Source organism: Urocampus carinirostris, chromosome 15, assembly GCF_059441175.1.
Source record: "Urocampus carinirostris isolate Australia breed hairy pipefish chromosome 15, RoL_Ucar_1.0, whole genome shotgun sequence".
NCBI classification, from domain to species: domain Eukaryota; kingdom Metazoa; phylum Chordata; class Actinopteri; order Syngnathiformes; family Syngnathidae; genus Urocampus; species Urocampus carinirostris.
In genome coordinates this window covers 117,286-141,088 of record NC_142363.1, presented here as the reverse complement: position 1 = coordinate 141,088, position 23,803 = coordinate 117,286, and the positions used below count along the sequence as shown (strand labels likewise).

At 42.3% G+C, this 23,803-nt stretch overlaps 1 protein-coding gene across 1 annotated transcript; it reads right to left on the bottom strand.

The window, feature by feature from the left end:
* Positions 1–12,986: 12,986 nt before the first annotated feature.
* Positions 12,987–23,314, bottom strand: ccn6 (cellular communication network factor 6). The gene is made up of 5 exons (XM_088354424.1): positions 23,203–23,314; positions 21,045–21,330; positions 19,775–19,999; positions 13,369–13,562; positions 12,987–13,268 (listed from the first exon to the last, which is right to left on the bottom strand). The coding sequence occupies exons 1-5, from the start codon at positions 23,248–23,250 to the stop codon at positions 12,987–12,989; spliced, it is 1,035 nt and encodes a 344-aa protein (XP_088210550.1). The 5' UTR covers positions 23,251–23,314.
* Positions 23,315–23,803: the final 489 nt, after the last annotated feature.

Sequence of the window (23,803 nt, the reverse complement as noted above, 5' to 3'; positions counted from 1 at the left end):
TGGGAACAAAAAACAAAATCATTATGACGCGGACAAGCGGCTAGTCCGCTTCGCCGTTATAGAAGCGACTCGTTACGTTCGGCTCACTCAAAAGAACCCGCTGCTTGGTTCAATCCAGACTCCCCTGCAAAATCCGACTCCCCTCGCATGAACGCGCATTCTGTTTCTTAGCGTTTTGCGCTTCCTGGAGAACGCGTGTCGCGATCGCAGTTTCTTTAATGTGTTTGGTAAGGAATATTGATTGGTGTGTTCGAAACATTGATGCGATCGTCGTCTGTATAATGAGTTTATTAAAACAAAAAAACGACCGTAGTCTATATAATGAGTTGACAGAGGCAAACGTCACCAACACCGTAGGCGACCCAATACACTATGCTGTCACTATCGTGACTATTCGTACTCAAGTAGGCTTAATTTGGTGTATTATTTTAGCCTTATTGTAATACATGTTTATTGTGAATGAGAGTCTCATTCACAATAAAAATCCAATACAACTATTATTAGAATTCCCTGTGTAAACAAATGTGTTTATAAAATCTGACGCCCCTGTCTTACTGTTTGCAAAGTAAGACACACTTCATGCATGTTGTGTTAAACTACAGAATACCTTAATTTTTATGTGTTTTGAAGAGGTGCCCTAAAAATAAAGTTACAATTATTTTTATCGTTATTGTTATTATTTTTGCTAGGAACGTCTGAAATACTTCAAAATCACTGACAACGCAGAATGGTACACAAGTTTGTGGGCTATATGGTTAACAGTCAACTTACCCCTACTTGCTACCCGTCTTTCTTACCTTCCTCTTCCGTGGCGGCAGTGACTCAGGAGGTAGAGTAGAGTGCTTGTCTTGGGATCAAGAGATTGCGGTTCGAACCCCCGGTTCCTTGACTTGAAAAGCGCCATATAAATGCAGATCATTTTGTTTGTTTCTCTCTCATTTTCTATCTTACACTATTTCTTTCTGTTTCGTTCTTTCTTTGTAGCTCGTTCTCTCATTCCTTTCTTTTTCTCTCTCTCTTCCTCTCTTTGTCTTCCTCTTTTTCTCTTTCTCTTTCTTTCTCTCTGTCTTTCGTTTTTTTCTCTTTCTTTCTCCTTTTCTTTTTCTCTCTTTCTTCCTTCTCTTAGCCTCTCTTTTTCTCTCTCTCTCTCTCACTCTCTCTCTATCTCTATCCCTCTTCAAGTCAAGTCATGAGAGAGCGAAAACATCAAAAAGAGAGAAAAAGAGAGAGAGAGAGACATATAAAGAGAGAAATAATCAAGAAAAAAAACAAGAGCATCGGAACAAGAGAGAAAGGATGAGAGAGAAAGATAGAGTGAAAGAGACATTTGGAAAGCTGTAAAGAAAATGAGAAAGAAAGTGTCAAAAAAGAGAGGCAGAGAGAGAGAAAAAGAGAAAGACACAAAAGTCAAGTCAGGTCAAGTCATGCGTATTTGTATAGTGTCTCAAAGGGCTGCACAGATCAAAGACTATTGCAAACTATAGACTATTATGACACCATCCCCTCATCTAAAACCTACATGAGGGCAAATAATACAACTATTATCAACATAAAATCTAGGTTATTCATATGCCACAGAATAGAAATGTGTTTTAAGCTTAGATTTAAACATTTCCACTGAGGTTGCAGATCGAATTTCAGGGGGAAGAGTACATGGGCCTGAATGGAAGACGCTCTCGCACCTGCGGATCTCTTCTTGGCTCTTGGGATCACCAGTAGACCAACGTTTTCAGAGCAAAGGCTCCGGACCGGAACATAGAGGGAAATTAAATCTGAAAGATATGAGGGAGCAAGTCCATGCATGATTTTGTATAATATCAACAGAACTTTAAAATCACATCTTACGCTAACAGGGAGCCAATGCAGGTTAGCTAAAATCATGGTAATGTGATCACTGCCGCTTCTTCCACTCTCTGTCTTTTTATATCTTTCTATCTTTCTTTCTTTCTTTCTTTCTTTCTTTCTTTCTTTTTTTCTTTCTTTCTTTCTCTGCCTCTGTTTCACTTGTCTCCTCTCCTTTTCTCTTTTTATCTCATTCCCTCTCTTTCTATTACTCACTGTCTCTTTTTTTGCTTTCTACTCTCTCTCTCCATCTTTCTATCACTCCCCTTCTTTTTCTCTCTTTCTTCTTTAACTTTTTGTTTTTCTCTTCACTCTTACTGCCAATAAGTAACCGGGTGATAACGTGGTAACAACATAGCAAGTAGTACATGATATATTTTTATTTTATAAATTTATATCAAAGTGGGTGCACTTTTTGCTAATAAGTGCCAAAAAGTAGCACAACAATTGATGAAAGTTGGAGACCCCAGGTCTATTTTGTTGTAATAGCCATTATTTTTCAATCAACAGTGAACTTTTAAGTTCATTTAAACTTTTAACTTTTTTACCCTCAGCAACCTTGAAGTCAAGCAACACATAATCTTTGTACATCGGGGGTATCACAATCAAAAGAGAGAGAGAGAGAGCGAGAGAGAGAGGGAGAGAGAGAGAGAGAGAGAAAGAGAGAGAGAAATAGAGTAGATAAGTATAAAGAAAGACAAGAAAATAAAACAGGAAGAGAAAGATAAATGGAGAGAGAAAACGAATAGAGATTAAATAGAGAGACAGAGAGAGGAGATAAAAGGTAGAAGAAATACAGAGACTGAAATAAAGGGAAATGAAGAGAATAGGCGAGAAAAGGAGAATGAGGGCGAGAGAGAAGAATAAAAAGAGAGGCAGAGAGAGAGTGAGACAAAGAGATAAAGACATGAAGAGAAGGGGGGGGGGGGGGATAAATACAGCACCAGTTGCTGTTTGAGTTGCGCTCAGCATTGGTGACGACCGTGGACATATTTGAAACTGCAATTCCAATTGCTTCTCTCAGCGTTGTCTCATGGGCCATTCTAAACGTTGGCAGACCTGATACAGCAGCGTGCCGCATGTTTGGCACGCCTGATCTATATCATATGAGACTAATTTTAGCCACATTTTCCTGATTCGACTAATTTATTTCTTAACAATTTATGTGTCTTCTGCATTGAATTTCAGACCCTTCACCTCCTCTACGCAGATGCAGAGAAGACTGCCAGGTATATTGACCTATCACTTGCCATTTATTGACTAATCACGTGCACTTTCAACAGAAAAAAGCGATTGACTGAAGAAGCCAGCTCCTGATTGGTGGGGAACTACCGCCAACCGTTGACACCAAAGAGTCAGCTTATTGGGACGTTATGTTCACAAACGACTCATCACAATTCGTCAGACCGCTGTTGTTCAGCAGCATACTCGTGGTGCGATCATTTGCTCTCACAGTGACTTAGAAACGGACAGAAAAATTGCCCACATTAGGGTTTATGTTGATTTCTGAGAGCTTTGAAGCCCACTTTGTTGCCATTATGACTACAAAATTAAGAAAAAGATCTACTATAGAAAACACTACTACAGAGATACTACGGTGCGGTGCTAGGAATAAAATGGACTGAACTGTTTTGTTTTCCTTTCTTTTTATCCATCCATCCATCCATCCATCCGTTCATCCATCCATCCATCCATCCATCCATCCATTATCTTCCGCTTATCCGGGGTCGGGTCACGGTGGCAGCATCCTTAAAAGGGAGGCGTTCAGGAGGCATCCTTATCAGATGCCTGAGTCACCTCAACTGGCTCCTCTCAATGCGGAGGAGCAGCGGTTCTACACAGAGTCCCTCCCGGATGACTGAGCTTCTCACCTTATCTCTAAGGGAAAACCCAGACACCCTGCGGAGGAAACTATTTTCGGCCACTTGTATCCGGGATCGTGTTCTTTCGGTCATAACCCAAAGTTCATGACCATAGGTGAGGGTAGGAACTTTGCTCAGCTCCCTCTTCATCAGGACAGACAGGTACAGGGTCCGAATGACGGCAGGTGCTGCACCGACCCGTCTGTCGATTTCCCCTTCTATCCAACCCTCACTGGTGAACAAGACCCCCAAATACTTGAACTCCTCCACTTGGGGCAAGATCTCATCCCCAACTCGGAGGGAACATGCCACCCTTTTCCGACTTAGTACTATGGTCTCGGACTTAGAGGTGCTGATCCTCATCCCGGCCGCTTCAAACTCGGCTGCGAATCGCTCAAGCGAGAGCTGAAGACCACGGCCTGAGGAAGCCAACAGCACCACATCATCTGCAAAAAGCAGTGACGCAATGCTGAGGCCCCCAAACTAGACTCCATCCCACCAAGGCTGCGCCTAGAAATTCTTTCCATAAATGTTATGAACAGAATCCGTGACAAAGGGCAGCCCTGGCGGAGTCCAACCCTCACCGGGAACGAATCCGACATACTGCCGGCAATGCAGACCAGACTCTGGCACCAGGCGTACAGGGACCGCACAGCCCGGAGAAGACTGTTCGGTACCCCATAATCCCGAAGCACCCCCCACCCTCCCGAGGAACACGGTCGAATGCCTTCTCCAAGTACACAAAACACATGTAGCAAACTCCCATGCACCCTCAAGGACCCTGTAGAGTGTGTAGAGCTGGTCCAGTGTTCCACGGCCAGGACGAAAACCATACTGTTCCTCCTGAATCCGAGATTCGATGTCCTGGCGGACCCTCCTCTCCAGTACCCCTGAATAGACCTTACCAGGGAGGCTGAGAAGTGTGATTCCCCTGTAGTTGGAACACACTCTCCGGTCCCTCCTCTTAAAGAGGGGAACCGCGACCCCAGTCTGCCAGTCCAGAGGCACTCTCCCCGATGTCCACGCGATGTTGCAGAGGCGTGTCAACCATGACATGCCCACTACATCCAGAGCCTTAATGAACTCCGGGCGGATTTCATCGACCCCCGGAGCCCTGCCACCGAGGAGCTTTTTGACCACCTCGGTGAGTTCAACCCCAGAGATACGAGAGCCCAACTCAGAGTCCTACGGCTTTGCTTCCCCAGAGGAAGACGTGTCAGTGGGATTGAGGAGGTCTTCGATGTACTCCCCTAACCGATTCATAACGTCCCGGGTTGAGGTCAAAGAGATAAAAGGAATCGGAGCAGCACGCATACACAGCACTCGAGAGATAAAAGGAATCAACACAAAACCTGCTATCGTTGTGGCTCCAACTCTCATCTAGCAAATGACCCCAAGTGCTCTGCTAAAAATGCAAAATGCAACCAATGTGGAAAAATGGGACATTTAGGTAAAGTGTGCCGCAGTGCAATTCCTACTCGATCAGTGAGAGAAGTTACTGTCCCAGACCTTACTGTGTGTCATGTAGCCCCTACAGCTGCAGTCCCAAAGCTCCTTACGTGTACACTTGCTCTCCATGCGAATGATGAACAGTCAATTACTACTGACCTGCTTGTGGACACTGGTTCAGCAGTCTCAATTCTGCCAGGGAGAATTTACAGACATTCATTCATGCACGTGCCTCTCTTAAAGCCTACTGTACGCCTGGTGACCTACATGAAGAAGCCAATTCCAGTGTTGGTCTTCAACTTACTGCTACATACTGCAACCAGAGTGCACATACTGACTTCTACATAGTTCCTGACGGTACTCCACTACTGGGAATGGACCTGTTCACTGCACTTCACCCTCACATACAAGATGGGCAGATTGCAACACCTGCCACATCGGAGATGAGTCACACTGTCAACACTACAAATGCTTTAGGCGTTGCTACAGGTTTTATACACAAAGTTAAAGTGCGTGCTGACGTGCCTCCAGTCCAGCAAAAGCTACGCAGACTCCCATATGCCGTGCGTGACAAGGTGACGGAGGAGCTGACGAAACTGGAAACTGATGGCATCATCGAGAGAGTGGGCGCGTCTGCCTGGGTGTCGCCTCTGGTGGTCGTGAGCAAGAAAACAGGTGGCTCGTGTGTGTGTGAACTTACGTGAATCAAACAAGGCTGTGGTGATCGACAGTCACCCGCTGCCACACATTGAGGTGGTGTTTACTGAGCTTCGTGGTGCTACAATGTTTTCCACGATTGACCTACAAAATGTATACCACCAAGTGCAACTACATCCAAGCAGCAGAGATCTTACAGCGTTTATAACAGAAGATGGACTGTTTCGTTTCACACGAGTGCCTTTCGGCCTGGCATCAGCACCCAGTGCCTTTCAACGCATGATGTCTCAGATCCTGGCTGGTCAAAAGGGTGTGCAGTGCTATTTGGACGACATCATTGTCAGTGGGGAGACGCCTGAAATACGTTACGCCAGATTGAACGCCGTCCTCAATCGTTTACAGGAGAGTGGGCTGAAGCTCAATGCTGCAAAATGCCACTTCAGAAAAAGAAAGTTGTCCTTCCTTGGGCATCTCATCTCTGCCTCTGGTCTACATCCAGATCCTGGCCATGTACGGGCTGTAGTATAAGCTCCCCCTCCACACGACGCTCAATCTCTGCGATCTTTCCTAGGCCTGACTGCGTGGTACTCAAAGTTCATCCCCAACTACGCCATGCTTGTGGAACCTCTCCGTGCTCTACTCAGACAGTCTGTACATTCCACTGGTCTGAAGAGGCGCAAGCAAACTTTTCCAAAGTGAAGGAGATCATCACTACTAGCTCTGCACCTGCCTTGTTCGACCCTTCCCTGCCAACAGTCGTGACAACAGATGCGTCAGACTATGGCATCGGTGATGCGTTGACACAAATGAAAGGTGACACAGAACAGACCATTGCATTTGCTTCCAGGACGCTGACTGAAAACGAGCGGAACTACTCAACAGTTGCAAAAGAGGCTTTGGGTCTGGGCGACTGAAAAGTGGCGTACTTATCTCTGGGGCCGTCACTTCACTTTACGGACTGATCATAGCCCTTTGACCACTCTACTCACAACCAAAGGCCTTGGACGTGCAGGCATGAGAATAGCTCGCTGGTCCGCTCGCCTGCTGTGTTTTAACTACACAATCGAATACAAACCGGGACATGAGAATGTTACTGCAGATTGCTTGTCACGTTTGCCTCTCCCCATCACAGACGACCACGAGGAGATGGAGTTGGAGATGGTGGCTGCTGTGTCTCCTGATTTTGCCGCAGTCACTGCTGATGAGCTCTCCAGTGCGTGTGAGGAATGTTTGGTGCTACAGAAGGTGCGACACTACATGCAGAAGGCATGGCCTTGTACTGCAAAAGGCCTTGACCCCCTCATCGTGCCATACTTCCGTGTGCAAAATGAGCTTGCAGTGCAGAACAGTGTCATTGTGCTTGGCACTCATCGTGTTGTGATACCACAACAGCTACAGGAAAAAATTATCCAACTTGCTCACGCTACACACCAAGGGATTGTCCGCGCAAAACATGGACTGAGAGACTTGTACTGATGGCCTGGAATGGATTCTGACGTTGAGCTCGCCATCAAATCATGCACCACCTGCTTGCAGCATGACAAAACCGCAACCACACGTACTGCTCCGTTACAGCCTGTGCCTACCCCAACTGCTGCCTGGGAAAAGGTTGCTGTGGACATTGTTGGTACTATTCACTCTGCGCCTGCTGATTGCCGCTTCGCCATCACCCTCATTGACTATTACAGCTGATGGCCTGAGACTGCCTTCTGCTCAAATGTTACTTCTGCCTCTGTTATGACTTTTCTTTCCATTGTGTTTAGCAGAGAAGGTAACTCCACAGGAAATTGTTACTGACAATGGCCCTCAGTTCGTGTCGACCGAGTTTGAAGCATTCCTTATTGACAGGAACATCACACACCGTCGCAGCTTTGTGTACTACCCACAGGCCAACGGTGAAATTGAGCGTTTCAACAGAGTCTTCAAGGACTGTCTACAAACAGCCAACATCGAAGGTAAACCACTGAAAGCCTTCTTCACTGAGTTTTTACACACTTACAGAGCCACACCACATGTCGTGACTTCAGTGTCCCCCGCGAACTGTTGCATGGTAGACCACTGAATACAAAGCTTCACATCACAGGTCTTCACTCCATGCGCCCCACTGCTGACAAAGGCAACATGCTACAAAACATACAAAACAAACAACGGAAGTCAAAACAATACACCGACAAACGTCGCGGTGCAAAATCACCCAGCTTCCAGATTGGCTCTGCGGTTCGCATCCGCAAACCTGGAATCATTGCCAAAGGACACTCAAAGTTCACCAAGCCACTGACAGTGGTTGCCCAAAAGGGTCCAGCCACTTATCTGCTGTCTTATGGAAAGGTGTGGAATGCTTTCCATCTTGCCCATTCTTCCACCTGTGCTGCTGCTTCAGCGCCTTAGCCTGCTGATGCTGATGCTTGTCTCCTGCCAAGCAACCAACATGCTGAGCCACCTGAAACTGAAACTGAAACTGTGCCCTCACCACATCCCTCTCGGAGTGCACCGAGAATACGACATGCTCCTGCATGGCTTCAAGATTACGTGACTTAAAAAAAAGATACAGAAAAGATGTGGTGATGTTAAAAAAAAAAGAGATGGTGAATGTTCATTGTTGTTTAAAAATTGTCACGTTTGTTTATGATGTGATCATCATACAGTCTGCTTACGTTTACAAGGTTTACACACTTTTGCTTACCGATATTGACAGTATAGTTCCTTACAATATTGCTTACCTTTGATAAATATTTACCTCTAATCTGGTAATGAATATTGAAATGTATGTTATCTATAAGCTCATACTTACCGAAGAGTTATTGCGTATTTCAGATTAATGCTACTGTTTGTGTCCTATTCTAACAAAAAGGGAATATGTGGTGTCGTGTAATACACTCCCCATCCTGCGGTGTCGCTGTATACTAATGTGCAGTCTTGTACTTGTGCTTGAGAACTACCGAGGAAGAAGTTAAGTAAAGACTCTATGAATGTACCGTCCGTTCCTGTCTTGAATCTACTACAAGACACATTTATTTATTCATATAATTCTCATGAGGTTCATTTTACAATTTTTCTTAAATACAAAATTGTGGGTATGCTTGTGGAAAAAAGCAACGAAGTATAAAACACTGGATGATATATTATGGTTTTGGTGTATTTCACAGCTGATTCCTTACACGGATCAGCACCCACCTTAACACAAGGGGAGGATTTAAAACCCTGATTGGTTTTAGCTAAAAGTCAAATACCTTAAAATGTCACGGAGCGAGTGGAGTGGAAGGAGTGATCGGACCAGAACGGAGGCAGGAGGCAGGAAGGGAGAACTCAATTGCGTGACGATCCATAAGTTTTATTTAACAAAATAAAAGTTGTCCAAAAGTCAGGGACAAGACAAACAAAAACATTCTTACAATCAGAACAGAACGGTACAGAGTTCCTCCGGCACGAACTCAACAGGACCGGGCATAACAGACGGAAAATGTTTTAAAAACTAAAACAGGACAAGGCATAGCAGACCGGGGAATGTGTAATGAGCCAGCGCCCGCCAAACCCACAACCCAGCCTTAAGTATCAGACCAGCAATCAGCTGATCTGCTTCAGCTTGAGTTCGGGGGCGCGGCAGACTGGTCGCCATGGCGACCGTGACATAAAATGGAATTAATCAATACATGTATTAGAAAAGAAAACATATAAATGTTACCTTATTTGTGCATTAATTTTAATGTGTCTTGAAATATGGTGGTGTAAGCTATTTCAAAGGGCCGTTGGTTGTACAGTAAACCATAGCTTCAAGGGGAACTTTGGGACAAAAGCATATGGTCCAGGAGTCCACCAGAGGTGTCCATCCAGGAGCCCAGAAGAGGTGTCCAGTTGGGAAACCAGCAGTCCAGTTGGGGTTGGGAGAGTGATGTGGAGAAAAACATTAAACTTGGTATTAGCATTAGCTGAAAATCTCTGGAAAATATTTTGAAACCAATAGAGTCTTTGAAACACCGATTCTCCAAATTTAGTCTTGTGCCAATATTAGAATTTCTTTTGATGCAGTGGTTATACAACCATAGCTTGTAAACATAAGCCTTTGGCCACAAAAATTCACAAACATTGCACTATTATTACAAGTTGGGACAGTCTTTAACCACTGTGTTGTAAATGTTTTTACTGCCTTTTATCCTGATAGTTTTGTATATCTTTTGTTCTTTAAAGTAGTGATTACATGACTACCCTGGAGTGCCATGTTTAATTTTGTTGCCTACAATGTTATGCATTTGAGATATGTTCTACAACTGTAGGAGGCCCAAAACCCGACCCAGGACAAGCTGGAGAGTATTGCCCAATCCCATTCCTCTCACTTGGCCCTGAGAACCCTCCAGTGAGGTCCCTCCATAGGGAAGTTGGCTCGGTGAGTGGAGTGCAAAGTGAAGATTGTCCCCTAAGAATTTGGACGAGACTTGCAAGGTTCCACCCCAGTCCAGTAGATGGCCGTAGTACGAATTGGCTGTAGACCTCAGTGACGTATTGGTCTACGTCACAAGTAAACAACTTGAGTTTCAACCTGTGGTGTGGCAGTTGGAGAGTTCGTGCAACGTTAAAAATGCCTGCTACAGCTGTGTTATTACCGATTGCCTGGAAGCTCATCACCTTTTCCGTTTCTTCAATCAACGGAGGAGAAATGTGCTATACTGAAGACAGTTTTGGCGCGATGTAGCGCTGATTCATCTTTACAAGGTACGTACACTCATTAAAAAAAATGACCCGTTCGGTCAAATACAGTAAGGGTTAACTTACAACGCACGTTCACATAACACCCTATGTTTGTATAGACATAAATGACAACCTACTTATTAGTATCTTAATGCCATTTTATGACATATAGTAGGGGTCGTTAATGTGTGACATGATGAAAAATAAACAAACACAAGAACAGTCCACCTGACCCTTAAGCTGACATAATATAACCACCAAACTTCCCTGTACGACCCAAACACCTTAGATATAAAAAAGGTAATTTTAACATTTTTTCATGATGCTTACATCACAGTAAAAGCTGTCTTTTTCTGTTCTATGCCCACACTTATGTCTAAATTGTTTATGTTATCTATTGTGTTCCAGAGTGGCCGTCCTATAAGCGTGGACAGGTTGGACAGGAATGTTCTCATCCTGTGCTTATGGTTCATTGTGGAGTCAGAACTCATTCAGGACTTAAGGTTGCGCAAGAAGGTCATGTGGGCCCTGCAGGAGCTGCTAAAGAGGGAACAGGACCATGGCTGGAGGTCCTGATCTACATGTACTGGCTGGCCCACGGTCTGTCCTACCGTGTGGTGTCACGGGTCTTCAGGGTTTCTAATAGGCCAATCGTACACAGAATTGTCCACAGTTAATATGGAATAAATTGCCCAAAAGCCATGTTTCAGGCTTTGGAAGTCAGACCCACATTTGCATCCTGTTCTTTTCTGCATTACTATTCAATAAACATCTTTTGTTTGAGTAAGACCTTGGTGGTTTATTTCAAAATGATGTGAGATACTGTGTGTCAACTATGTGACTGTTGGACAGAAAACAACTACAAATCACTCCAGGTTAAATAATAGTTTACTTTCAGAAAAACAAACTCAGATTGGGCCAAAATACATAATAGTAAATAAATAATGTGTCACAAATTGTAACAAAAATATACCAATACTTCCATAAAACTGGAAAACTCAAACTGGAACTTCATTGAGTTCTTAATGAAATAAAATATTTTAATTTTATAAAACAAAGGGAAAACATTGCAGAGATGTCACTGTTCTGAAAATTTGTCCACGAGCTTCCCAAAAAGGATCGGGAACCGCTCAGTTTTGGCCTCAGTTTCCTCATGCCTTTTCTTCACTCTTGCAGACTCCTCTTTCAAAAAGTCAAGGAGTGTATCGTGCTTCCTTTTTTTTCTGGGTGATTTGGGGTTTGACGCCAGATTGGAAGATGCCGGCGACGTGCCCGGTGGTGTGGATGGTGTGGTAGCTGTGATGGTGACCAGCATTTCCACGGGACAATCTACATTGGCCTTTAGGTTGGGTGGAAAAAACAAGTATTACTTAATGCTGATGTATTGTACAAAAACAACTGTGTATAGGATGCTCAACAAGTTGATGTGAGACAGGAAATTGTAGGATGTGTTCTGGATAATTATTTGATGGTGAATTGATACACAAAACTGATATGTTATTCTTATGGCTGTAAGAGCATCAAATATGCTTTAGAATTGTCTCCGCATTTGGACAACATTTTAAGAAGGTAATTACTTTATTTAATAAGTGTTTACAGAGAAGGCAGTGGACTGTGTGATAGTAATTTGTTTCAACTGTATTTCCACGTGAGATTCGGAGACATTACTCACGATGCATGATGAAAATAATGCATTCTGATCTCACATGAAAGAATCATATTGTAAATAAAACACAACATCCAAAATTGTGGGCAGTAAACAAGTGCATACATCTAGAACGTTATTGTGACTATGCTGCTTTAGAGTCTGGCCATGTAGATGTAAAAGCACGACTCGTTTAAAATAAAAACAGGGATAGGCTGAGCCGTGATTTTCTCCAGTTATCCAACTCTACGGTTTGTAGTGTGAGGATTTTTTGCGGCTCCCTCGGTACATTTATGCACTGTATAAAGTAGCGATTTTGCAATGTTCATGTTTAAACACGGAAATACGATTTTCTATTGCATTTACGTCTAACTAAGATATCTCAATATATGCGTAGTTGTGGAAAACTACTTACAGTTGTGCGGTTCCTTTCCAGCCATGTTTGTTAAAATTGAGAATTCGCATAGCCTTCTGAGTAGTCACTTGGCTACCAAGGGAGGTATTGACCTCCCTCCGTCTGAAGTGGTTATGACATGGTTTGAGGGCACTTCTCCCTCGGTCTTGAGAGTATCGGGACACACCCCATTTTCACGTGAACGCGCAAAGCCGAGTGACTAGGGCAGACAGCGAGTGAAAGTGCGAAGAATGGGACTCAGCCATGTCTCTCGCTGACCTGGGAACACCTCCCGATCAGCTGGAGAAAGTAGCTGAAACTAGGGAAGTCTGAGCTTCCCTACTGAAGCCGCTAGCCCCGTCACCAGTATTGTAGGAATACAAAAATAGACAAATAGAAAGACTTTTGAATTTATATTGTTTACTTCAAAATAACTCCCCATGCGTAACGGTGATTACATAAAAAGCAGATCTGAAAACATGTCAGCTGAATTAGTGCATTTCATTTGACAGGCACAAGCTGTTATCCACTGCATCTTCCAGTCTATTTTTGAGCCACCTGGGCAGTTGAATTTGACCACGATCATTCTTGACTTGTTGGGAGTACAGTGACGCTTGTCAGTACATAAACCACAGTAAGTGGGTCTCAACTTCTTGGTACTTGTACAGCCAGAGAGCACCAACTTTTCTCGCTTCTTTAACTGGAACTGAGATTGGCATGGTTTCCCTTTCAACACCTAGGAGGGAACACTTGGAAGTTATTTTATTCATTTTCATTCAACTATTACTGTTTACAGTTTTGACATTTTATATTTTAGAGAATGGTTTTGTACAAACCTGGTTGCTGAGGATGGCTATTTTCTCACATGGGCGGAGTAGACACAAACGCTTGTCCTCCCTCATCTCACATTTATTGTTGTCATTTGTGACACGCACCGAGATACCCAAGCCACAGGACTTGGAACAGGGGCTCCAGAATGTAGATTGTATCAAGCAATTCTTTTTCCAGGCCAACGGAGGATCTCTATATACTAAAGTAATTTTAGATAAACACAAGGGAAACAGAAAGTGGAATAGTACATTAGATCAAGCTCACCCAATTTGGGTCCCTTAGGAATTTGTCCTGCAGGTTTTAAAGAATTTCCTTTTCCAACACACCTGATTAAATTTTTTTTTGCTAACCAGGGTGACTTGTATTACACGATACAATAAGGCTCCATAGAATTAGGACGCAAACACAAAAAACTTATACAACTTTTTTCCTCATGGCCAGGGCTACCTGAGGGTAGTGGTCCATGTACCAGTACAGGACTGTGGGTACCAAGCCACAACGAAAGCAAAAGTAGGTGACATTTTTTTTCCTCCTTTTTGTTTTTTTGCCACTGACAAATTTCTGCAATACAAAGTGTGCTATAGCCAATCAGTGTTGATTATTTAATGTTACAAACAAGTTTTAAATGGAAGAAGTCAATATGTAAACTTTTAAGGCAGGATAATCAAAATAATGCAACATATTAAGAAAATCTGTAGAAATTCTATAAACACATTCATTTTTCACACAATTGACTGTAAAGGGTCATATGTACCGTATTTTCCGCACTATAAGGCGCACCGGGTTATAGGGCGCACCCCGAAAAAATAGTTTTTGGTCCTATTTTTGACATACATAAGACGCACCGGATTGTAAGGCGCTACAATGGGAACGTGGACAAAACAGTCAGATAGTTCAGTCCAACTTATTACCCCCTTAATATTCCCAAAGCTTGCAAAGATGCAAATACGTGTCGAGAACACGTGCGGATGCGGTGTCCGTAAGATGTCACTCAAATGCATCGTTCCATCATTCGGAAGGTTAAAGTCTTGGGATTCAAGAAATGCCAACCATTCCTTAGTTTCTATTTTCTTTTTCGCTCGCAACTTTACTGTGCATATGACAATAAACACTTGGAATTGGGTTTAATTTAAAAATAGACACTCCATTCCATCCATTATCTGCAACGCTTATCACAGAAACATCGAGTTCAGTCTGAAACAAGATATATAGCCGGAGAAGCTCACCGAAGTCGTTGTGTTCATATTAATGTGCAGCCGTGGTCCTCTTATATCCGTGAGTGTAGTAAATCCAGGAGAATAAAATATTTAAAATACAGTATAGTAAAAAATGCTTTCTGTATGCCGTCAGCCACGTGCTATACACATTCATCTTTTTCGGCCAATTGCAGGCTTTGTTTTGCCGTTCAAGCCAATGCCAGCCTGTAAATGATAAAAAGGGTCCGCCTCTTGACCTCCGAATAACTTTAGCCAATAGTGATCGATTCAACTGATGATTGACACATCTTTTTTGGCCAATTGCAGGCTTTGTTTTGCCGTCCAAGCCAATGCCAGCCTGTAAATGATAAAAAGGATCCGCTGCTTGACATCCGAAAACTTTAGCCAATAGTGATCGATTCAAATGATGATTGACACATCTTTTTTGGCCAATTGCAGGCTTTGTTTTGCCGTTTTGCCGACAATTTGGACCGGCCAATTAACCTGACATGCATGTTTTTGGGGAGAACATGCAAACTTCACACAGGAAGGTTCAATCTCATAACCTCAGAACTGTGCCGCACACGCGCTAACCACTGTGCCATTGTGCTGCCCACCCTAAGTTACAGAGCCAGGCTAAATTTAACCAACTTTCATGGACAACTTCAGGCCAAATTCAACCAAGATAATAAATACGTTCGTGTTTATATCTAGGCTTAAAACACACTTGTGTTCAATATCTTATGAACAATGTTGACCCAAAGAAGCTGTCAAGCGGACATTCTGTTATTACCTGAATTTCATGTTAATGTCATGTTAATCCCTTTGACACCTCTTAAGATTAAGGGCGTCAAAAGTACACATGACTTGAATTGACCTCATTTTCTATCTTTCATGCAATTTGTCGAAATGGGAAATCATTAATGACATGAATATTTCAAAAATTCGAAGGTGAGAATATTTTTTGTTTCCCTGCTTTGGTTACAGTCTAGAAGGTTTTATTATTTTTCCTTTTTTTTGCCTGCCATGACTTGTTAAGGCCCGGTCACACAGGCTTTTGCGTCTGTATCGCGGGTAAAATTTTGCGATTTTTTTTTGCCCGTGGTTGCCCACGGTAGAAAATGCACAAAATTGGCTATCCCGCTGTTTATCCGTGGTATGCCCGCAAAACAGACGCCGGCGACTGTTCCGCTTCCTCATCGCGTCAGTTCCACGTCATTTCCGCATGTGGACCACGGGTATGAAAGCTGCCGAGCCGGGCTGTAGAAATCATAACCGCACAAGACACAGTCCCATGAAGATCAAGATTTCAAGCGATGTCACAGAAGAAGAAGCCAATATGTTATTATTGTAAGAGTTTTTCATTTTTATTTTATTATCTTGTTATGAAATGAAAAGAAATGTCAAGAAATAAAAATGGATTAAGACGAGGTCACTACGGTGACGGGGATCCATGTTCACCCCTTGACGTCTCGAGCACAACTGACGTGTGCTCGGCAAATCACGCTGTATATACGCGGAGAAAGGCGTTTGACCGTCACACGCGTTACACACGCTAATTCACGTGATAACACCGCGATACAGGCGCAGAACAAACGTGCTATGACCGTGCTCCACCCGCGATTACCCGCTAAAATTTCGCGTCCCACCCGCGTGTAACCACGCCCTGGCCACGGCCGTAGCACGTCGTTCCGCGTCTGTACCGCGTCATTACCTCGTGTGTACCACGTGTGCCGCCCGCGGTTACCCGTGGTCTAAAGTTTTGAGCAGTGCAAAACTTTTTCGCGCAATCAACCGCAACAGGGACAGTATGGTAGTTTAGGTGCATACATCTACATTAGCTTAGTCTCTGTTTAAATCCAGAAAGTTTCGAGTGAATTTCTTGCCGCGTGTAAAGCACTGCTGTATCTCATCTGTATCGCGATCTCAAAGCGTCCAACAGCGTCTGCTTCACGGGCAGAAATTTCTGGCCGCGATTCAGCCTCGATACGCCCGTGAAAGGCTGTGTGTATTTGGATATGACCCTGGTTAGGCAGTGGTGAATAAGCACTCCATTATCTTGTCATCTCCTGTCCAATCTCATTACTCAGCACACGCCGCTACTCACTACTCATGGATTACAACCAGGGTCTCCAACCTTTTCCCAGCTAAGAGTTACTTTTTGCTACTTATTTGTGCAAAGGGCACCCCGTTTGATAAACATTTCTAAAATAATAACGTATCTCGTACTAATTACTATGTTGTTACTATGTCAATTCCAGGTTAATTGTTGGAAGTAGAAATAATAAATACAGAAAAAATATAGAAAAAAGGTAGAAATGAAAAATAGATATAAAAAGATATAGATAGACAAGAAAGAGAAAGACAGGGAGAAAGAAAAAAGAAAGAAACAGCAAAACAAAGAGAGAGGAAGAAAGAAGGGAGGAAGATACAACAGAAAAGGGAGAAAGAAAGACAAAAAGAAAGAGATAAAGATAAAAAAGACAAAAAGAGGAAGAGAAAAACAAAGAAAAAAGAAAAAGAAAAAAGAGAGAGAAAGTAAGGGAGATAAATAAAGGGAGAAAGAAGGAAAAGAGAAAGAAAGGGAGTAAAAAAGGAGTAAAAAGGGAGATAAGTAGAAAAAGAAAGACACAGGAAGAGAGACAGAAAGTGAAAGAGAGAGATAGAAAGATAAAAAGAACAAACAAAAAGAAAGAGAAAAGAAAGAAAGAGATAAAGAACATAAGAGAGATAAAAAGAAAGGGATAATGAAAGAGAGGAAGATGAAAAGAAAGGGAAAGAGAGAGAGAGAGAGAGAGACGGAGAGAGAGAAGAGAAAAAAGTGGGAAGAAAAGTTAATTTGATTCAGTTGACGAGAAAATCAGAATGACCCAGCACTGGTGGGCTATTTCAAAACAGGTCCGCTGTCCTCAAGGGGCATTGGATTGGAGACCTCTGGATTACAATGTACTGTGACCACTGATCAGCCCTGAATCACTCACGCTGTCACATGCAACGCACTCAATGTTTGCTTAATGGTGGCTGTGTCCATATTTACATGCAAAATACAACTGGACCAGGAAGTATTGTGCCGTTTCAAGCGCAGTACAAGGGGATGAATTTCTCCTCATGGCGATATTCTCCCTACCGTATATTCAGTACATTTTTAAAGGTAAAAAAAAACTTGTATATACTCAAGCCACACCTGCCTATAAGCCACATGTGCCCACATTTAAATTTGAGATATTTACAAAGAAAGATTGGACACATATTGAGTTTTATTGATATAGGGTAACCCCTTAATGTTTGATACACAATTTTGATAAACAAATGAGTGTCTGTAGGTTGTCACCAAAAACTGAAATACTTCATGCCACAAGTAATTGCAAAGCTTAAACTCTTGGGATTCAATAAATGGCCATTTAAAAATATACTCATCAGAAAAACATGACGATCAGTCTGAAACAAGATACCCAAAAACTAAAATATTTACTCCAAAACACACGAAAGTGCTGTCAGACCAACATAAATCCCCTAAAACACTTCTGCTTCGTTGGGCTTTGCTTTTTGTAATGCTTTTGTTTCGCCACATTATTTCCGATTTCAAATAAACGGACTCATAGAATGATCCCCAATATGGGAGTCCCCCTACGATTGGCACCTTTCCATGATGAGGGTCTGTTTATGCTAGGTGTATTTACCCACAAAGCGCTAATAAACATTAAAATTGCATCTTCCTCGACATATACTGTATATTTCACATATCACACTCTTAGCTTTATGACACGGATGCCCCTCGGCAGCCATTAGAAAAAAATGCACAAATTAGCCGCATTATTGCGTAAGCTGCAGGGTTGAAACTTGTGACTAAAGTCCCCTGTTTCCTGTTCCGATCTCTGATCACGCCCCGTTCTCCTGTCCCGGCTACCCGACAAGTTCCGATCTACGACCATGCTCTGTTCTCCTGTCCCTGCTGCCCGACTTGCTTAAGATCTTCGACCAACCTCCGTTCTCCCGTCCCGACTGCCCGACTTGCCTCAGATCCCCGACTACGCTTTGTTTGCGAGGGCTTCCTGCTTCTTTTGCCCAACGAGCACCGGATTGCTGTTGTTTTTTGTTTTTTCCTCTCGCCCTGACTTACCCTCTTAATAAAGCATTGAGTGAAACGCATTTGGGTCCACTGCTTGTTCCAGTCGTGACAGGTAATTTGTAACTAGATAGTTTGTTTCAGAGTTACTTTTTGTCAATAATCTCGGGGGCAAGTGACTTACTTTTAAAATAAAGTAACTGCAACCTAACAAATTAATTTTTGTTAGTAGTGTGCCCAACACTGTCAACAAGATATTTCCTCTCTGTTCCAGCATGCAGACCACCAACTGCACACCATCCAACAAGGCAACTAATGGTCCAGACATTAGATGCAAGAACTGCATGTCATTATCTGGCACACCACCTTCCAGGTTTGGACCTGGGCCCAGATCTGTCCAATCTCCCAACACCACCCTTACTTTTATAATGACAGTTTGGACAGCTCACTTGGTTGAGTCATTGCCATTTCCATCTTTTTTCTTTTTTTTTTTCATAAATACCATCCTTTGTTGAGTGCACCTGCCTCCGTTCCCTGTATTTGGGTCCACCTCTGCAAGACTTAACAATATCGGAAGAGTGAGAGATTTGACATTTCAAAATCTTGGTCGGTCCGATGAGAAGTCACAGTACATTCGCTTGTGTGGATCACATATGTCCCTCTCATTGTATGGCTCTCTGATTTGTTTCGCACCACTTTTGCAGCAGCCGCATCCGTCCAACACAGAACTTACTCCTGGTGGACACTGATGTGACATGGAAAAGTTTTATTTCATTTCACTCTGTCTACCATTTTCGATGTTAAGATTATTAATTAATACCAGTATACCCACCAGGGAAATCTTGCATTGTGATTTCATAGTTTAGCTTTCTGTCTGGCTTGGCCTAAGCTTATATATGTCCCAGCAAGTACAGTATAGTAGATTTTGTCGTAGCAGGGACTGTATGGTAGTTTAGGTGCATACATCTACATTAGCTTAGTCAATGTTTAAATCCAGAAAGTTTCGAGTGAATTATGTTTGATGTATTGTTGTATATATCTCAACTGTGATAAATTTGATCCTGTTTACACACATAACCACACATATTCACAGGGGTTGATCATTCTCCACAGTGCACACAGCACTCTCATAACTATGCCAATATTCACCTGAGATGTGGACTGTATTTTGTGAATGTATATTTGAATGAAGGCCTGCTGGCTGATTTTCTATCAGCGGACTTGGGCCCAAAAAACGATCACGCTTCTCAAAAAATGTAGGCGTGCAACCAATTGCGCCTCCAATGCATGTGCATTTGTAAAGGGGTGTGGGTTGAAAAGATTCTCCATTCTCATAGTGAGCTTCATTTAGATCACATCCCACTGCCATCAAGTCTGAAAAATACAAACACAAACATGAAAGCACACACTCACAAGAAATATACAAATTGAGGGGTTATACAAACGTTGCCCTACTTACGAAAATAATAGGTTCACGACGATCGTTCGTGAGCTGAATTTGTGCGTAAGTTGCTTTAGTGCTATATTGTGCATGTTAAAGGTTTGTATAAGTATGTATAAAGCTTGTATAAGTAGCCTGTATTGTTTTGGACTAAAAAATAAACATTTCATAAAATAATATACTCTATAACAATAAATGAGCTTCAACAGTAAGGCAACTTCCTCCTCCGTGGAAAAAAGTGGCTGAAAAAAAAGCGACCCAACCATTTTCTCAACAGCATCAAACTTCCATAGTCCACTTTCATTTCAAATCAAACGGCTCGCCTCTTCTTTAAACTTTACAGTGTACACCAACCATATTGAATGGAATCACAAGATATTAAACGATAAAAATGTCAAAGTTCTTAGCGTCCTGTAGATACATATGTTTACACAAAAACTAGGAAGAGGAAGGGGATTTCTTCTTCGGGTTGATGCTGGATGACCTCTCACAGCACCACCACACGCCGGTACCGGCGGAAAGAAGCACGACAGTAATGTCCCGTACTCGGAAAAAGGTGCACACAATACAAAATCTAACTTACAGCAATGTCCGAATATTTTTCTACCGTTTTTCGTAAGTCGAATGGTCATAAGTAGGGAAGCGTCTGTACTCATATAGTTGTATATATATATATATATATATATATATATATATATATATATATGTATGTGTATATATGTATATGTATATATATTTGTCCCACGCACACTTGAGTAATTGAGCGACGTGCCCCAAAACAAAATGATTATACACATACACATTTGGTAATCATTGGCACGGCATCGTTTTCCTTTACCTAACGCCAAAAGCAAAATGCCGATTGCCAGAGGTGTCGCGAAGGATTGGCGCCAAGCTTACGTGGGCTTCCAAAGCACTCAGGTTGCACAACATCTCCATCTTCAAGTATGGATACAGTATCATGAAAATGATACTCACAAGCACAGACTCCAGTTTCAAATCTTGGTCGGTCCGATGAGAAGTCACAGTACATTCCCTTGTGTGGATCACATATGTCCCTCTCATTGCATGGCTCTCCGATTTGTTTCGCACAACTTTTGCAGCAGCCACATCCGTCCAACACAGAACTCACTCCTGGTGGACACTGATGTGTTCGGGCACATCTACAGGGCCAATGGCAGAATGACTTCCTGCTAGCCAGAACCCTGTGACTTTCACCATGATACACCAAACGCTGCCCGTTGACCAATAGTCTGCTGAGATACTGAAAAAGAAGTCAAATCACATGCTTTGAGTGTAAATAGATAAAATACAATAAGTTTATGTCAACGTGTTTCTTTCTGGACATTCCGTTTTGGGTTCAAACAAGGGTCGTGGCATATTTTCAATTTTTGTTTTTGTTTGTTTTTAGTTTCAGAGGATACATTATAAATTACTTTCAAAGTTTGCAAACATAGGTGATGTCATTGAGATGCGCACACTCCAGGGTAGGCAAAAACACACTTTCACTCCATTAACAATGGCTGCTTAGATGGTAGTGTGCCCGCTTTGAGACTGGGAGGTCGCTGGTTCGCGCCTCGGCCGAGACATACCTAATTGGTATAATGGCGGCGCCCTCTGGCTGCGGCTGCATCGACTCGCTACAACGGGTCAGGTGTATCGACATTTCGTTCTGTGTACATTGTTACAAAGAATGACAATACAAAGGAAATTATTATTATTATTATTATTATAAACTGGAGGACCATTTCTGTGTCAAAATTTGGTAAACTGGATCCATGGACGTCTTTGAATAAGTGACACCCAGAGTATCTAATCCTTACTTGATTACTGTCGGTGAGTGGCTGACTGATGTGTAGCACTGTCCTAGATTGAAATCTCCCAGCACTTACATGTTTTATATCTGAGATATTCAATGTCAAAATTTTTCCAAGACTTTTGGAACACCCTGTGTAATACAGTAGCACAGGGGTGTCAAACTCATTTTAGCTGGGGCCATGTGTCAGGAAAAAAAAGAAAATCTCCCAAGGTTCAAGAGAGAGAAATTGTAAGAGAGAAAAAAAAGGGAGAAAGAGTAAGAGAAATTGAGAAAAAAAGGAAGAGAGAAAGAGTGCGAGGGGGAAAGATAGAGAGAGAGAGAGAAAGGGACTGAAAAAGAAAGAAAAAGACACAGCAAAAGAGAAGGAACGCTCAAAAGAATGAGAGAAGAGGAAAAGTTGGAGGGAAATAAATCAAAATAAAACAGTATTTATTTTATAAGTATGAGAAGGAGAGGGAAAAATAAAGTAAGTGAGAAAGACAAAAGAGAAAGTGAGAAAAAAAAGGAAAGAACAAGAAAGAGAAAAGATGTAAATAGAAAAAAAGAGAAAAAGAGAGAAAAAAGAGAGAAAAAAGAGAGAATAAAGAGAGAAAAAAGAGAGAAAAAAGAGAGTGAAAAGAAAGACAGAGTGAATAAAGAGAGAAAATAAAAATAAAAGAAAAATTAAAAAACATTAAAAGAGAGAGAGAGGGAGAGAGTGAGAGAGAGAGAGAAAGAGAGAAAGAGACCGAAAGAATTGCAGAGAGAAAGAGATAAATAAATACGACTACAAGTGGTGCCTGGCTTGAGCGATATCAAGTGGACATGTAAACCTGTAGTTCATGTTTCTCCTGCACCTCTCAGTGTTGTCTTGTGGGCCAAAGTAAATGCCTTGGCGGTCCTTATCCAGCCTCGGGCTGCCTTTTTGAAAATATGAGTTATGATTACTGTTTTAAATTTTTCAATTGAATCTCTATTTTTCACAGTAGTGTTAGTAATTCTCAGAGAGCAGGGGCAGCGGTTGCAAAGGCCTAGCATTTTGTGTGAGTGTTTTCTTGTCAAACAAATATGAATGAACACATTTAAAGTGCAGAGGTTAAAGCAAGGCATATAATCTTGACACAAGCCTTGTGCTTGGGTACATACAATACATACCTACATATGTGTACACATTTTCCCAATTTTTCTTTTGCCAGGTTTGTTGCAGAACAAATATCTTAACACCGAGGACATGTGCTATGCCCTTATAGCATCTGTTTGATAAAGACATGATATTTGCCCATTTTCTTAATTTTCATCTGATGAGGACTGTCTTAAAAAAGATCAACACTGTCCTACCTGTTGAGTAAGAATGATCAGCACCACGTGGCGGTGAAGAACAATCATCCTAGAAGGTTTTAAAGGTTTGGACTGACGACGATGGACGACGAGTAAGAAGAAGAAGCACAGGGAAAAATGTTGATGGAACGTGAGTGGGGAATGGTGTGCAAATGTTTGCAGTGAAAAAGCAGTACAAAGCCCCCTCCTGTCCACTCTGCCACTAGGTTGTTCTTGCTCCTCTGACCAGAGGTGAAACATTCGTGCTTTGAAATACTGGAACTCTAAACCCTACCTCCTTATTTATTCAACAATTTGGCTTCAGTGGGCACCTTGAAGCCATATATTATGAATCTGAATCATTCAGTTAGAGTCAATTGGTGAATTTAAAATGTTTCTTTAACGTTTACAACAGCGGTCAGACTGAATTGTGTCAGGGGGTTCCGGAGCTAGGATCCGGGTGAGGTTGGGCCAAATAAGGTTTTCCACAGCACTGATAAAAACATCCTGCTGTTCTTAAAGGGACCGAGTTTGTCCTTTAGATGTCACTATTCCAAGGCAAGACTACAAATTATCGAGACTGGAAATGAGCAAAAGGCAGCCTTTTCCTTCCAATTTCTAC